The sequence below is a fragment of the Lineus longissimus genome, chromosome 5 (assembly GCF_910592395.1).
Source record: "Lineus longissimus chromosome 5, tnLinLong1.2, whole genome shotgun sequence".
NCBI lineage: Eukaryota > Metazoa > Nemertea > Pilidiophora > Heteronemertea > Lineidae > Lineus > Lineus longissimus.
The window spans coordinates 4,773,446-4,791,528 of record NC_088312.1 but is presented as its reverse complement, the minus strand read 5'-3'; the positions used below and the strand labels follow the sequence as shown (position 1 = coordinate 4,791,528).

The following is an 18,083-nucleotide window of genomic DNA, read 5'->3' as shown; positions in this document are numbered from 1 at the left end:
TCATGCTATCCAGTAAATTTGGCACCCTGCAGTGAAAGAAGGAAGATATTATTGCCATAGCATTGTCTGAAACTAACAGACCTATAATCTTGATAGTCCCCACCAACAAGTTGGTTGTTCAAAATCATGTCCAGCCAGTTGATAGCAAATTGGGACCACTCAAGAACCTTTGAAAGTGTTTGATCCATAATTGGTCCAGTCAAAGCTTCACAACGAACAAACATATTCTTGTTCATTATACGCTTTGCTTGAGGCGCTTAACATGACTGGCTATAGTCACCTTATCACTTTTTCATTCACTTTCTTTGTGTGAGGCCTGATTCATAAGGACCCTGATTATTACCCACATTATAAAGAGGCGTTAAAGGATGATATTTACCTTAAAATGGTATAGAATGTTCGACATTATCAAATTTAAAATGGGAACCAAGAGAGCCACAAGTAGGCATAGAAATGTTACAACAGACAAAATCCTCTCCGTCCATGAACCATTCAACTATCGGCTTATAACTTGAACCTGCCTCAAGTGTACACAACTTTGAATAGCCACCTTACAAATTTTATGAATTATGACTTGTAGATGTATTGTTGAGAAATTCTTGTGCTTAAATGAGGAGGAAAGTCCCTGTCACTAATTGCGGTGTCTGCAGTTCTTTCTTTTCAATGGTTCTTATTTTCTCAGCTGGAAGCAGGTGTTAAGAATTCCTTTCCCTTTTCAGTTTATTTTCTTAACTACAATAAGTTTCCTGCCCTTAGGGCTGAGGTATGTTCTTACCTTCTCCCTGCCAAATTATTTCATTGAAAATATTTTTTTGTATATTTAATGATTTCATTAGCAGTAGGTCAAAATTGAACCTATATCTTATATTGTAAAGTTTTTGTATTTTCTGAATAACAAGGCCATTTCCTTCACCATTATCATCAGCTCACTGGAAAAATATCACAATTTAGCACAATGAGTCAAAAACTTCTCGATCATTAACAATTCATAAAACCCCCCACAATATTGGATTTTTTCTACAGATACCTCATGCCATGAAAGCATATCCTGTGCTCCTGGCTTTATAAAAGAAATTCCTAATCACAATTGAAAACTTTAGATTCCATTTTAGGCTTTGTGTACTATTTAGAAAGGTTGACAATTAGTAAAAATTTGAGTATTTGTATATTATTCACCATTTAAAATGATTTTCATTCTACCTTGAGGCAACATATGTGTGTCTACTGTACACCGGATGCAGACTCACCCTAAGCCAAGTTGAAGTGAAAATATAACACAAATATTTTCTAATAGTAATAATTTCTTATTCATGATAAAGTTTGCTATTTCATATTTCAATACCGTATCACTGTAAGCAGCGCTTGGCCAAGTGATAGTGTTTTGTTCCTGCAATGAAAGCTGTCGTGTTCGGCGCTATGCCCGCTGTGTTTCACAATCAAGTCCAGTTAGAGCATGTTCCAGGTGAACGACTTTCTCTTTCTAGCCTCACTCTGGCTAGATTGGTTCATCCCCTAGTCATGCAATTGCACGAATTTTCTGCCGAGGGGCATAGTTTCTTTGACAATACTGTCTGATATTACGATTTGAAACTGCTCATGTACGAAGCTAAAAGTGATTCATTTTACGAATTTAGTAAACCATGTTTGGAAGTTTGGTTTCTCGCCAATGCTCCAATACAATGAAGTGAGATGATCGTTTGTGGAATACTGTCGCTGACCATACACATCACACATATCCCAGGACAGTCGATTGCACGGCTTCTCTCTGAGTTTCAGCTGATATCCATGTACCTACGTTGGAAGTCACACGAGGCAATCAGATTAAAGTAATGCAAAATTGTTTTTTCTCCTACCCATCTGTTGGGGGAGTTTTTTAACCAGGAAATTGAATAGGGCATTTCGATTTATCCATTCTCTGACGTGCAACCCCCTGTGATTTTTGTTGCAGCACATTCAGGATGGTCGTGAATTTCAAAGGTAGGCCTGCATGCTCAGCTTCCAGATGGAACTAAGGTGTGTTTCATCGTATGTTTGTCTGCACATAGATGTAAGGTTTTGAATCTGATTTACAACTGTTGTTCAGTCAACTTGTGAAATGAACCAGCAATATTTTTTTACTGCTGAATGAATTGGGTGCTAAACTAGGAGATTTTAAAGGATTTCATCCGTGCAGTTATCACTATCATACAGTCACATAACATGAGTCTGTTTCATATTTTTGTTGGACTTTTGCGGTAAAGTCTGCTGAAGTTCAAAACTTATAAATACCAGAAAGATAGTTTTGAGGTGTTGTCAAAAATGATTAGCATAGCTGATAGGGACCACTTGATTCTATCCACTGGTTGGATTAATTTGCTGCTGCAGTCTTTTAGGGAAATAAATACTTCCTGTCTTGAGTCCATCACAACCGATGTTAACCCAAAGGAGCTTGGGGACCAAGGGTCTAATTGCTGTGGACATTAGGTCCATTCACCAGTTGAAAAGCGACACCAAAATGAGGGAGCGTTGTCCAAAATCTTCGGACATTAAAGGGGATCATCAGATAAGCGTCTAATAGCATAATTATATATGTCAATACATTTTAAATTTGTCAAGTTCTCCTAGTGATGGGCAAGCGGGCAGGGGGACCCCCTGGTAACATATGCAACCAAAGCGCACAATCTTGTGAGGTGTCTGATACACAAAAGCCCATCGGATTGGTTTACACTCCTTTATTGCTTACCAAAGATTGGCATGATTTGTTGGCCCCTGACATGTGAAGACTGAGATCATGAGAAACTGATTTCCGGTAATAGATATTTCAGATATTAGCTGATAATCAAAGGTATTAATTGAGCAGATGAAGAAAACTTCTTGAGTTGGTTTCTATGCTGCTCCATGGAAAAGAAAAAAGGCTCACTTAGTCTCCACTGCTTCTCTCAAACATTTGTTGATGTGATTTGCCCGAACCTAGTCAACATACTGTCATCAGTTAACCGAGAAAGGTCTCCTTAATTGAAGCACCTACTCAAACCATTCCCAAAGTCTCAAAAAAATCACCATATAACTGCATGATGCCATAAATGTGTTTAGTTGCCAATGCCTTTCACTTTTGGCTTCATTCATATACCAGACCTTTGAGTTGAAATGCCTATTATAGACATCCTAGTGTGATCATAAAATTATAATCTTGTTAGCAGCTGGATGTCTCCTATTAGCTATAAAGTCCAATATAGAGCTATTATACACCTTATCAGATCAAAATCAACAATTAGCATTTTCGCTATTCACTTTCTACTTTCTGAACCTGCATGAACTTACCTGACCTGTCAAAATGTAGTGTCAAATTTTCATTTGTCGATCTCTCCTTAGTTAACTCTTTTAAGCTCATTCCGTGAGAAATCTGTTCAAATCTAAGTAATGTTTTCCACTATATTTTGTAGATGTTTTTATGATATATTATGAAAATCCTTGAACATAACAAGTTTGAAAAGGTTTAACTAAGTCGTCTTAACCTCTGCTTTCATTTCTCTTCCCACTGGTTTCATGTCAGCAGCCATGTCCGATTTTATTTTTGAGGAAATGTTAAGGGTTTGGCAAAATCTTATTTGAAAGTTCCCTTATTGTGGTAAATAATGAATTGAAGGAAATGTCCAGCAGTGAGAATTCAGGTTCTCTCACATTTTCAGAGAATTGTCATCATTATCAATTGTGCCAGAAATTAATAGGGCGGAGATTTATTGGGAGAAAGTGGACAAAAACATCCTTTTGTAAAACGGCAGGTTAAAAATGAGTTGAATCATGCGTCATTCGGAATTATTCAAAATATCTGTTAATAATGCCGGTTTAGCACCTCCCCGGCTATCTCATATTTAACATATGAAAACGACATTCTTTCAGTTTCAATGACAAAATCGGATTTTGGTGTACTCCATAATTACACAGCTTCATCATTTTCTATGCAGATAATTTGCTTTGTTAATAACGTATCATGATAGGCGAGGTGTGAACTCAGCCTTCCCTTTTAAACCTGATCATCATACCAGAACATATGGTCCATTGTATCGGGACCTTTCAGTCAATTATCCACCCTTTAAACTCAAAAGAACCTGGCATCTCCAAACCCAAGTGTGGGATACTTTCGCTCCAATGCTAATCCATGTTTCCTATATTCTGGGACAAGCGAGATAAGTTCCTTCTTTGTCTCTGTTCTTACAAGAATCATCGAGATCTATGCAATTGCCATTTTATCAAACATTTTCTAACTGTGGACACCAGGCTTTGTGTGGATCCTTTTACCCCTCTTTGTCTCCTTATATCCCCACCCCTATGATGGTTCGAGGGTGGGTTCAAAACCCAGCTACCAGCATCATCTTTCTCCATATTGCACCACCAGCTCCCGCTGGGAGTGGCACTGTTCACGCACAATAAAATTTGCCCTGCAATATTTTGGGCACTGCAGACGATTCTCTTAGTGGTTCTAATGCTTTTGCAGCTAATTTGACAGTATGATAGTTCTCATTACAGTTGTGTAGAAACAGGGTCTGTCTGTCTCAACCCTTGGATTTTGTTGAAAACTATGAACACTGATTACCTTTGGCATTGATGGTTTCATGAACATTGTACCTCTGTTATACTGCTTTTCAACATTGGTACCCTAACCATACCAGAGTCCTGACCAAACAAGTTCTCAAAAATTTTTAATAATGATATCTACTTTTCTGTTTACTATTAATGTTGGGAATGCCTTGCATAGATCCCATTCCTAGGAATGTTGAAATTCTAAACAAAATGCACATAAGGTATTCAGATTACTGTATATCCTGAAGGAGGTTTAGACCAAGTTTTGTTCTTTTTTAAGTGACACTTCTCAGAAGTGATGTTTTTCCCCAGCATTGGCACGCGCATCAGAGAAAAAGATAAAGATAAGAGGCTTATGAGGTATTGAATATTTGTAAATGACACGAATATGAATAATTTCAGATTTGTATTGCCGCCTAAAAGTTCACTGGAGCATAGATAATCCTGGCTGGATTAAATATGAAAACGAACTTAATAGAACATTTTGAAGGATTATAAACTGATTGAGAGAAAAATGTGCTTATTGCGATTATGCCAAGTTTCACGGATCGATATCTCACATCGAAAGGCAATATTCTTAAACACGAGTGGGGGTAAATTGGATTTCTTAGATCAGCTTTGTCCTGCTGCGTCACAAACGTGGAGTAACCTGTTGTGATGTGCGCTACCCGGCCAATTATCCGGCCAACTTAACCTAGGTTCAAGTATGGCACCGAACACCAACTCCTGCTGTTTTATGCCAGCGCTTACCTCCCGGATAATAATCATTCAAGTTGTTATCGCCTATCAGAGGCGTTTTGTAATTCCGCCCTTTGGTGGCGTTACTTCTCAGCGCATGGAAACACATACTTGAGACATCTGAGTAGGCTGTAGTAGCATTCATTTACTGGTGAAGATTGTGTCACAATACAACACTGACATCTCTTTAGATGGTCGATTGAGTGAGCATCAGCAGTTTCTACTTCTGTTACCAATTAATGAATTTGGAGTGTCACAGGTCTCCGGGTATGGACCTCATCAGGGTTTCAAATTGGGATTGCCTGGGTCATTTTCTCAAAGGGGTTAAGAATATAATAATCTATAACAAATCCTATAAAATATAGTTCAGGCACAATAAAAAAGTGGATCCAAGCCATTTCGATTTTTATTGGACCCAAAAAGACTTGGCTAGCCCTGAGTATCTCCAGATAAAAGCAGTTGAAAAAACCAAAGTGTAACCATTAAACTTCTTTTGAATTGCTCCAAAAACTCTCAACTCACCCCCATTCTCAACGTTGACATCCAAAACCTTTGGGTACAATATAGGTCCACCGGGTCAAGTAGGCCATTATTCTACAAAATATTGTTATGTGAATAACTTTTCTCTGAAGAATCCCCTGTTTCCCTTTGCAGAAATAACGTCATGTTCCTCTTTGTAGCACTTTATTATCCACTGTAAATAACCATTGAAAATGGCAAGCGTTTGTGATAAGTCAACCAAGTGAAGAGGCTCTCGCTTTTCTTGAATTGTTCTTGTTCACGCTAGGGTGACTTTTTGATAGACGGCGCCATTGTGGATTTTTGATGGCAATTCCAAAACCATAAAGAGTGATTAAGGGAAAGAAATTCACTCCAACTTGGATCGAATCGTTCTACGTTGTGGTATTGATAATGTACACTTGCCCTTGTTCTAGTTATTTGGAAAGTTCTGGTTATTTGGAAGTGCATGGTGGCGAGTAGGCACATTATCCCCTTGGCCACCTGAATCCCATGCCCAAGTTGTTCCTTTAAGATTCCCTTTAACCAATCAAATCGTTTCAACCCCTGATTTGATGTAATTCGTTTCACCGAGCCTAATGATGCATAAGTTGAGGGACTAAGAGTTGAGATTTACACTTTTCAACCGAGATTGTTCCCTTTACACGCTTTATCTAACATGACACGGGTTTTTGTCGTGAAGGTCTGTTTTGAAATCCTATACCCAATTATTAAGAACGGGGACAAAACGTGGAGGTGACAATTGCTTAATTTAGGTGAAAAGTGTTGTGAAAACCGGCAATTACTCTCTAGTCTTATAAAACACCAGATCCTAAATGATTGTGACCCTGAGGGTAACATTGTGCATCCTAGTCTCCCCCTAGTTACCAGGTGAACGATGCAGACCCTCCGCGCTTGAAGCGGGCATAAGAAACCATGAATCGGACCCCCATCGATTTTTAAATTGCTTCTCTTGCCTACAGTCAATATGTAAATTGTTTGCAGAGTTGTTCTTTAAGACTTGTGTCTAAGTGCCCTCCCGTTCGATTAAACCTTCTTGGACCAGCCGGGCATCATATGGGCAAGGCAGCTTAACAAAGCCAGTGACGGTTGGTCAAAAACAACAGGAACTGATCACAGAAAGTTTTGAATATGGATAAGGGAGATTTAGAAGTGGAAGTGCACGTGCAGTGCTTGCTTTAGTGACTTGGGCACCTCTTCTTGGGACAGCCTTGGGAACAACGGTTTAATGATGGCCTTCCTTTACGGTATGGTGTCCTTATTTCAGTAACATTGTCTAAATAGACTATGAGCTATTAGAGTGGGTTGTTTCCTGCGGGTGAGAATTCAGTGTGTTCAGTAGGAGGGCGAGGAAATGATTGAAGGTGTTTGCATGATTCTGTACAATTCTCTGTTTCAATTCATTGTTTTAGATAGAGAATAATTTCCTTTCCCTTACTCATCATTGGTGGAATAAATTTATCACATCCTCCTAATCATCAAGATAGGGGTGTTGGGGGCCTTTTGCATAAAAGACCCATTTTCAAAACAAAGTCCTTGCCTACACTCAGTTCTGAACGCATCTAAAAATGATCCGGATCAGCTTGTATTTTGTGATGAATCATTTGTGATTTTAAGGAGACATTTAGTTCCTCTCTTTTCCACCAGAGTAGAAGGTGGTTTTAAAAGAAGACACTGGCATGCCTGACACCGACATACCCGGCAGAATGCAGTGTCATAAAGATGTGTCATTATTTGATTTGGGATGTCCTATTGTTGATGCCTTGCACCTTTATGATCCATCCCTGAATAATAAAATTTTATGACACATTATGATTATGGCGAGGTCTGCTTAGCATCTCCCCAACAATTGTTTGAAATTCTTTTTTTTTGAAAAATGAAAGGCATATCATGAGGAATGGATACTTATGTTATGTCTACTGTCTCTTTTCTTAATGCACAGTGGAACCCGAAAGTTATGACAGTGACTGCATGGTTGCGGTTGGTTGATATCATCATTGTTGAGGGTGAGAGGCCAGACCAAACTGTTCGGTTGTTTGCTCATCTGAGAAACGCAGTTTTGCAGATCGATGATTTTAAGAAGGAAATACGTCAATGCGCATCTTGTATTCATCTAAAAAAAAGTTTACAGCAAGTTGGAACGCTGTGGATTTTCACTTTGTTGAGAACTTACTAAAGCATACAAAATGTCTCTGACAAGACATGCAACTACACTTTCTTTGAAATGCCTTGACTAGGATAAGTCAAGGGGAAAAAATGTAAACATATTTGATTGTCTATGCTTGCCTCATATGCAGGTAAATATATATATGTTTACAAATTTTCTTGTAATTGTAATGTGCTACAATTCTTAAATTATGAAGTTTCTCTATCCAATTAAATAGCTTGGCATAAGCATCAAACTAGTACCGTCTGAATAACAAAAAAAAAACAAAAAAACTCTAATCTCAAAAATAGTATCTTCATATTCAAAATAACTTCAGGTTACTTGGGATTCAAACTTAAGATGATGTGTACCGGGTAGCAACTCCTACAGCATCATTTGATCCTCTCAACCCCAGAGGTATTATCACCTCCATTCCATTACCTCAACTTAGAAGAAAGTCCATCGACTAATCACCCGATGATGATAATTAATGATAATCACCCCTCATCCTTCCTGCTTGTGATAAATACCGCAGCGGTGAAAATAAAAAGATTGTAAAATTTCATAGATGCTGTTATTTTCATGCAAATTTAGAAGACATTTTGGCCAGTAACCATAGTCTTGCTGTGCGGAACCAAATTTGATTTCACGGACATGAAAACCTTTGTGTTGTTTTCTAATGCAGCATAAAGTTACAGGGAAATCTCTGCGGAGTAAGAGGTTTTTAGGTATTCATGATATCAGATAAATGAGGTAAATGATATGTTTGGTGCTGTGGGATCTTTGCTGATAGGTCATTAACCCCAGGTGTGAAAGGACAGTCGCATAGCTGGTAGGACACAGCAGCCATTTCTGGATGGACTGTGGATAATTAGCAGTAATCACTGGTGTTTAATGGTCAAATGATGCCCTGGAGGTTCAGGTATTTTTCTGCTATGCCAAGTATTTAAATTGAATTTGAAAAACCTATCGTCTTTATATTTTTGAGGATTTGTGAAATTTTACCAGTTTGGAGTTCATACTTCAAAGATGTTTCTCATTTTACTTTTGTATTACCAACTAAAGGCCTGGGCTGAACGCAGTTATCCTGTTCTTAGTCCAAGACAAAGTGGAAAAATTCAAAAATAGGAATGAAATATTTCATGCACGATTTTTAACAATGCAGGAAAAACCGAAAGACAGTCAACAAAACCCTTGAATCTGATCTCAAAATCTGTTAAAATGCTTTATCAATATTAATGACATGATTTGAAAAATTGTATCTTAGATAAGAATTAGTTGGTTCCAGGTTACCTCTACTAATTTCACTTGTACATGTCATGCTCAAAATGATAAAAAGATATGTAATTTTTCAAGTGACATCAGTGACAAGAAAGAGGCATGATTAGAAATGGAAAGAATGACTTTTGGATTGGTATCACAAACTGGTACAGCTTGCCTGGCCCCTTAAATGCTTCTCGTATCATTATTCAAACAGTTGCTTTCCCGGGCAATCTGTCCCCCGACGAATCTAACCAGGTTGTGCAAATATTTGATGAATTTGTGGAAAAACTTTCCTCTGCGATAAGAATCAGCTACCATGATTTAGTGCCACTGCCGATACAGAAGTGTTCGACAAATGAACCGGGGAACTGGTAGAGTGTGGTTAGGCCAGAAACAAAAGAACCGAGACAAAATGAAGACAAAATCTTTAAGCTTTCTCAAGGAACATTTGAATTTACTTGGTGCCATTTTGAGCCAAGCCGTCCGGTATCAACCGGATTTGATGAGGATGACTTTTGTCTGATTGAGGGCAATCACTTACTCATGGCTTCCCTGTCAAGACTCAATGAATCAGCCATGAAATCAATTTCTCCCGCATTTATCGCTCCGTTATTCCTGTATTGAAGTCCTCTGTCAATCCATGAGTCAATTAATGGTGACTTTCCACAAGGAACCTGCGATAAATCAAGCAACTGTCGCTACAGCATTAGTAGCAAGTTCCTTTTAGTAGTTTAATAATTCATAATACGAACATTTCCCTTATCTAGAAAACGATCCAAAACGACCATTTCCAGAGACGCAGCAAATAAATTTCGATTGGCTGTTTGGTAGCTCCAAATTTTATTATCTTAATACATCAAAAGTATCTGAAGTTTGCAATCAATTTCTTGTCTTAATTTCCGTTACCTGGCGATTAAGTTGTTTCTTAATAGCTGGCTGTTTCATTACTATGGCAACAGAAATCATCGGACACTTCGCGATGTTTACGCTACACTCCGAGCCAACTTTCATATCTCAGTTACTTTGATTTAACGTTTATTAATTTCCCTTTCTGCATTTTTAAGTTGCTTTGAACGGCGGTATTTCTCTGGTTTTATTGATTCTAAACCAGTATTATCATGAGTCCTGAAGACACTGTTGTCTTTCTGCAAGGAAAGTTTTTTACATCAGTGGTATAACAGGGGCAGTATTCATCTTCCTATACCTGCTGCTATAGCCCTAACGGGCACCAAGCATATCGCCAGATATTAACTAAATCTGCCAAAGTATGGCAAACGACAAATAAGAATTTATGATACTTGAAGTTGAATTAGCTGTGAGAATGTCTGATCAGGGAGGGAGGGTGTTCAAAGCTGGTATGCATGTATAGTGTGATGAATACTATTTTTGGAAACAAGCTGTCTGTAACTGAATGAAAAGTCTTTTTCTTGTCTAATGTCAGTGAACAAAGGCAATTTTGAACAAAACAGTCAAAAATCAGTTAAACACATTTTCACGGGATATTCACTTCGAGGTATTTGGGAAAAAAAACAACTTTTACTTCAAAAGAAACTAAGATTACCAAAGATTCACCATTGGATTAACTGTGAAGAACTGTATCAATTATCTTGTCATTTGTCCTTAAAACCGTGACCATCTTTGCTCACAAAGTCACTGGGCCTGAAATGAACCGCGCAATACAAGTCCGGCGGTCCAAACCGGAACTTTACAAAACACATTCTTAGTTTGCAGACCGTAAAGTTTGTCTTGTCATAATTTTGCTCTTGTTTGCCTGATGACCTATACATAGTTAAGTAGTTTTGTGTACAAAATGTGTATGTCAGACAGATCAACTCAGGATGGACTGGACTTTCAGATCAGTAACATCTTTTCACAGTTCCTTACACCCCAGGAAAATGGCTTCACCCAACCACAGGTATGACAATAGTTTCGAGCGTGCGTTCACCCTCATTTAAGAATAGACTCATCGGAGGACATTGCGGTGTAATGGGACATTATCTGATATTATCTCCCCCAGCCACAAGTGAAAACAAACCCGGGCTGGCCCCAACTTCCACATTCATGACAAGTCCAAAGTCTTATTGACTTATGATAAGGATGCACTTCTGTCCAACTTATATTCACAGGACCTTTACACACTGACCTCTCTTTGACGGAATCTGTCAACGGACAGATGAAACTACAAAACTTTATTCTTTTTGGATTACCGGCACTCTTAAAGAAAAGAGGTAGGACCAGATCAAATTTTGTTTAGAAGGTTTATTTTGCAGTTGTTTATTCAGTTTTCATTTTGGTGAAAATGTATGGGACAGTTTTATGGTTTAATGCCATTTTGCCTAATGTCTTTTTTCTTGCAATATTGATAATGTCAAGTATGGATTATTCTTGATAATGTTGGTATTTTCAATATCGATATCTACATGCAGGCCTACTTGGCTTTTTGGTACAATGTGATATCTATATTATGCAAAATAGCCATTAACTGGTTGTCATCTTCTTTACTATTGCTTTGTTATAATCATATTTGCCATTAAATATTTGACCTGAGTATTTTTAATTATGCAAAAGTCATATTTAATTTGCTTTAAGAAGTTCTGAAAAGTACTTCACTCAAACAGATTATTCTGAGATGGCTTTCCGATTTCATCTTTGGATGACACTAGTTTTCAATTGCCCATGGCTTCCTTAGACATTGGACATTTTTGAAGGGTTTCTGAGATTTGCTTTCAAAATCATTTGGTTTGTACTTTTTTGGCTTCTTTTTCTCTAATATGTGATTGTCCATGTATCAAATTTTATCAAGAAAATTCATTTATGATGAGTGGGGTTCAAGAACTACAATAAAATTCTTTATTGCTCTTGAGACTTGTATTGTCATTTTGAAATTTAGATGTCAACTTTGACCAGCCAGGGCCTACTAATCAGCTATATGTTTCAATGTGGTAATTCCCTTTCCTATCATTTTCATTGTTAGGCAAGATAAACACCAGGGATGTCTGTCTATAGAAACTTGTGAAAGTCACTGGCTTGTTGACAAATAATATTATATTTATCACAAAAATTAGTCAATATAAGTATTTTCACCTTTTCTATGTAAAGTCGTTATTTGTTGTTTTTGGTGTAGTTTTCACATCCTGTTTTCATAAGAATTTCGTTTCCTATTTATGTTGGATACTTGGACTTTCTGTCACTCAATGTCAATATAGGGTTGGCTTGAATGCACAGAAATTTTCAAAAATATTGATAGAAATGATACAAAAGATCTGCCATGTGAAAGAACAAATACTTATCTATATCAAAACTTTTGTCACTGAAAGGCTAACAACCCTTATCTAGAAGGCCTTAATAGACTCAAGATTTAAGAAAATGATCCTAAGATCCTATTCCAATAGGTCTTCCCTAATTATCCAATAATTTGGCTAATTACACTGATTGGATAGATAATTAACAAGAAACTTGAGTGAAAGTTAACAGAACATTTGCCACTGAAAGTCTAATGGTGTTTTCTAAAGGCCTGCACAGGCCCTCATACTGTGTAACAGACATTCTACAATTTATGTACGTATTGACTAACTTTCAAAACCAGCGCTACGCTTCCTCTCATTTGGCGTAATTAGCATGATTACCCTCTTTACCTGCCACGGCCATTTTGTTTGACAAAAAACGACAATGCTTGATCGGCAATGCGTGGAACGAGACGGCTCGTCACAGGCTAATTGACTAATAAGATTGTTGTAGGCTCTGCTGGGGGGAGTTAGCGAACCACGGAAACTTTCCATGTGAACTCCTGTTATCTATTTAGCAGAAGATCCATCCAATAAAAAGAACTCTGGTTTTCGAGGGATTTAAATGGATTTTAAAGTAAATATGTTGGGCAGGTGGCGTTATGCAAACTATAGACGTACATTTTCTTAAAATTAGTACCAAAGTACCAAAGACATAATTCATGCCTGTAATTCATATGATTAAGAGTTATTCAGACATTGTGACGAGTCTCCGGTATGAATGGATCAAACTCAAAACTCTTAAAAAAGAAGAAGAAATTAGTCTTGTGAGAGTCTGTTAGAACTTTGCACCAAAAGAATGCAATCTCGGAATCTATTTTTGGGCCCAGTTATGATAAGCCCAACTCTTTAAGGAAGTACCTTTGGCATTCGGTACAAATATACGTCAGAAAATTATTATTATTACGTCGACTATTATTTGTTTTAAGGTATTCCTTTGTCATGCCACAAGCCTTGATATTTGTGCCTAACCTTTGTGGGGTTTCACCTGAGGATGGTAAATGTAATGAGGAAGTATATGTAACTAAAGGAAAAATACCAAAATGGACAAAGGACAACCCTTGACCTCGCAGCTAATAGGGAATTTCTCCTTTTCCTTCCTTGGTGGTACAGAGATCACCAAATGTTAGCTACCTCTTGAGACATTTTGCATCACATATCCTTCCAAAATTCCTTGGTGGTACAGAGATCACCAAATGTTAGCTACCTCTTGAGACATTTTGCATCACATATCCTTCCAAAAAAGGTGAATTCATGGAAATGATGAATAACATACTAACTAGGTAACACAATCTATTTAAGTAGTAGTAGTATACTTAGTCTGGTTACAACTTTAGCTGGGTACCGAAAATCACAACTCTAATCATACTGTTCTAAGACAGTTCCCAATGCTCAAAACTTTTTAAATAGAAATTGCATTCGTTTGTGTTATCAAAATGAAAGATGGTGATTTTGTTGGAGAAGTGAACCAGTTGTAGAATTTTGTTGCTAGCCACACCCAGGTAAGTTCTTTATTTCAACATATTGTTCAAAGTTCTCCAGAAAAGTCTGAAGTTGATGAATGACAAGTTGCTTTTAAGTCAAATCATAACTTATCTAACTAAGGTGAAGTTTGCACCTTCTAAACATCAACTCTCCAAAAGTGTGTTACAGAGATATTCTAGGTTAAGCAAGTTAATATTAAGGAATATGTCTTTGGAGAATGTGTCTACAATCTTATCACTTTTTCAAAATCTTTGATATTAAGTGAAATGACTTGTCCTTTGAAATTTTGTTGACAGAGAAGTTTTCTGAGTGGTTTGATCCCGCATCGCAGCTTTGCTGGGACGCAATAAATTTCAAGTGCAGTTCCACTAAACTGTCATTCCTACAGCAGTATTTGAACATGTTCCGCACCACAGTTTGTTCAAAGATAGTTGAGTTGGAATGCCAACATGTCACCTCCTATTATTTTGCTGTTGGAAAGTTTTTTATTGAGGGGCAAGACTTTGAGTGCTGCCCGCTGGTGCTGAAGTAATGAACAGATCATCCAAGTGGAGTCAGTGGATGCACACATGATACTATCGGTCCATAAGTTGGAAAGGGCCCATCAGGTGATCTTGATTTATATATCAAATTTAAATACTGAGGTTCTGTTATTGGCCACTTCTGGCTTTTTTCACCAATTTGACATAACTTTCCTTGCAGTTGACTTTGACAAGATCTAATCTCCACAGCGAATTCAAAATTTATGTTTGCTGATTAATCCTCGAAATTAGACCTGGATGGCTGGTGACACACTATGAAGGAATAGATGTCCCACCACCCATAAGTTTCTAACCGTTTAAAAGCTGTTTCTAAACCATGAATTCCCTAAGGGCCACTCTTTTACAAGTTTGTAGTGGTTTCCTTTTTGGTGTCTTTAGTGAAAGAAATCCTTTTGCGGCGCTAGCCGAGCCTCAAACCCACAACCTTCCAATTAAAGTTAGTGACTCTGCCACTGTGCCAACGCACCTCCCTTGAGCAGAACCAATTGGAAGTTTTATTGCAAGTTCTTACTAGCCAACGTGCTCTCGCTTTATTGCAAAAGTATTTCCTTCATCTTCGTAAGCAATTAATGAGTAAGATCTGAGTCTCAAGGACCCCAGACCCATCAAAACCTGCAGAGAGTGAAAAAAAGTTCTACAAGTCCACCACAGATGTTTGACATGGCCCGTCACCTTTTGACTGTTGCCCCCTAACATTGTAATGAACGTTTTCCCATCTCGAGGGCCAAAATGACAGACCATTAACTTTTGTCCAAAAATTTGACAAAGGACCACAACCCCGAACCTTACACCTGATCCTGCCAACTTGTCAACTTTTCGCTTTCCATCCTCATTTTATACTGTCCACTTGGTACAAACAAAGCACCTTGCAGCGTCGGTGCGCCATGACGTCGTTTAAATCTTATCTCCGATGTGATCATCGCATTATTTGTCTTGACCCTGTGGGCAGAATTTCACATCTCGCCAAATCGCGTAAGTCAAATACGATGAAGTTATTGGCAGCTTCATGGACTATGATAGAATCCATGCTAAGTTGGCAACAATAGCTGAATATTTTTTGCAGAGTCTGTAGCTGAATCCAGCCAAGCATCGGTGAAACAGACTTGAGTCAAAACAATGAAATGATGAAGCCAGCGTGTGGTCATTTTCCATCAAGCAAGACCAAATAAGTTTTTACAATTTGTCACCAATGCATGGCTGTATTCATAACAGTTAGGATGAAACCATTATCAAGAATTGTTTCACCCAACGCAGATGTAGATCTCAGCACATGAAACACTGGAATTTCATGTCTTTTTGCGTTGGAACTCATTTTAATAATGACCACCTTATCATTGTGCAATCATTTAATCCTGCAAGGTATGTGTTTGACAAACTCGCAAAATCAACTGGGATTCTTGGGACGTTATAGTTATAAATATTTTGCGAGGATATCTGAGTCAGTTTGTGACACTTGCTCCTCCGAGTTAGGTGGAATCTCTGGCTGGATTCTCGTTCGTCAGCATGATCAACAAGTGTGTGGGCAAGGCTTGGGACAAAGGTATAAAAAAAGGTATAGTGCTATTGATTATATAATTTCAACTCTTATGTCAAATTGCAGGGCTCTATAGTCATCATACATGGTTGAATCACCAAAGCCAGCATCTAAACAATATCTAAATAATCTGTCATTAGAACTTTTTACTTTTACATATATTTTTAATCATTTTTACATTCTAGGCACAATGAAAGATGATGATGATGTTGGAAGAAAATCTTTCATTTGACTCAGTCAATTACTGTATTGATAGGTTTTGTCGACTTTCTCTTTTCAGACGTGATGGAAGATGGCATTGACATCTTCAGTTTAAAGGAGGCTGACTTTAACCGCATCTGCACCTATATCGTACAAGACAGGCCATGTCCAGACATGGTAGCCAACCGGGCACACGCCTCACTACCACGAAACCTTGTCCTCAAGCCCTCACTAAAACTGGCTGATGTAAGTTATTTTGAATTATTTTAAGATACATTTAGTTCGTTAAAATTCAGTGTTTTGTTTAATGCACAAGGTTCAACTTTCTGTTCCTTTTGTTTAGAGAGTGACACATCCATAATTTCAGTGCAGATGGTCACATATCTGTCGTGGAAAAGCGTGGCAGTTCAGCCCAAAATCTCTTCCACATAATCAAAACTTAATATTCTGGTCATTTTATTTCATTGAGTTATCTTTCATTAGAAAATTCTTAACCGATTAAAGAAGTCTGATTTTTGTTGTCTGACGTACTGGACCCTTTTGGTATGGATACTGAATGACATGTCTCATTGAACAACGTGATAACAGTATTTACTAAAACCTGAAAGATGAGAAAAACATACTCATATTTTGACCTCAAGGCCTGATTCATTGAGTAGAATTGATCTGGATTTCTTGACTCACGAGCTGATATGTTAAACTTTGGATTTGAAAGTTGTTTAAAAAGGTTGTGCTTTGATCATGAATTCGACCTAGACAGGGAAGCAGTGATTGGTATCAGGAAATGCTCGAAATCAAGGTGGAAGTGCCTCGGATAGTTTAGTTTTAGTTGATAAGGAATATTTTATCAAGAACTGTTCAAAGAGAGAATACATGATTTGAGTCTTAATTTCTGCTAGTAATTTATTTTATCCTTGTTTTTGTCATGAACCTTCTCTTTGAGTAGGTGTTTGATACGATTCAGTTTCTGGCCAGTTCCGACTGCAGTACTCATTAGAAGTAACGCGCTTATGATATTGAGCCAATGTGACCCAAAAGTCCAAAATTATACTTTTGATGTAAACAATTTCCTCTTGAGAAGCCTGCTGATCTAATGATGTTTTTGACGTTTGTCCTCCAAGATGATCAATTGTTGAAATCATTCACATCAACCTCACACCATAATGTGTCGGCTGTGCTGATTACCGCTAGATAGTGTGGTAACGTCAAACTAATGATGCCACGATCTTTAGCTGATAACCCGTCACATTGCCAGAAATACCCCTCACCATCTGTTCCTGGGTCCATTATCCTGGGCAGAATACCTTTGAGGGGGCACGACTTGCCCATCAGATATGTGGCATATCTTGTAGTGATACGAGCTCTGTCTCGCACTGATATATCCCGTCTCCACCCGTCAGATTGCGGAGCTAACCAGCTGACTTCTCATGGGAATGAAGTGTAATTTATTTTGGGGAAAAGTAGTGAAATTTATTTTTAAAGAGATTTCTTTGTAATGGCTTTATCAGTGGTTTGGTCAGTTTGAGCTTATTTTTCAACAACCACTAATTTGTTTTCTGTCGCACATTTTATCTCTGTGATGCTATCACTCAGTGGTGTCCAGCCTTTGTGTATCCTCGGGTCCCCAATGCCCATATGGCCCCGACTCGGACAACGAGTGAAAGCTATTTTTGAACGTTGCTTTTTTAATCACTACAATTCTTTTCATTAGAATATGGCACTTCATGATAAAAAAAGGCTAAAACAGCTACAAAATTTGTCAATATTATGCTTTAAATGACAGGTTCTTGGTGACATAGGGTCCCATTTTG

At 37.9% G+C, this 18,083-nt stretch overlaps 1 protein-coding gene across 3 annotated transcripts in view; it reads left to right on the top strand.

Moving 5' to 3' along the window:
• Window positions 1-18,083, top strand: part of LOC135488488 (PR domain zinc finger protein 1-like) — a 46,526-nt gene that overhangs the window by 8,228 nt on the left and 20,215 nt on the right. For 2 of the 3 annotated variants that reach the window (XM_064773114.1, XM_064773112.1), the window contains exon 2: window positions 16,352-16,518. In XM_064773114.1, the coding sequence (XP_064629184.1) occupies window positions 16,357-16,518 (162 nt within the window). In that variant the 5' untranslated portion in view covers window positions 16,352-16,356. Of the gene's footprint in view, window positions 1-11,255; window positions 11,455-16,351; window positions 16,519-18,083 lie in introns of those variants that run through there. The other variant, XM_064773113.1, reaches the window with a different exon arrangement.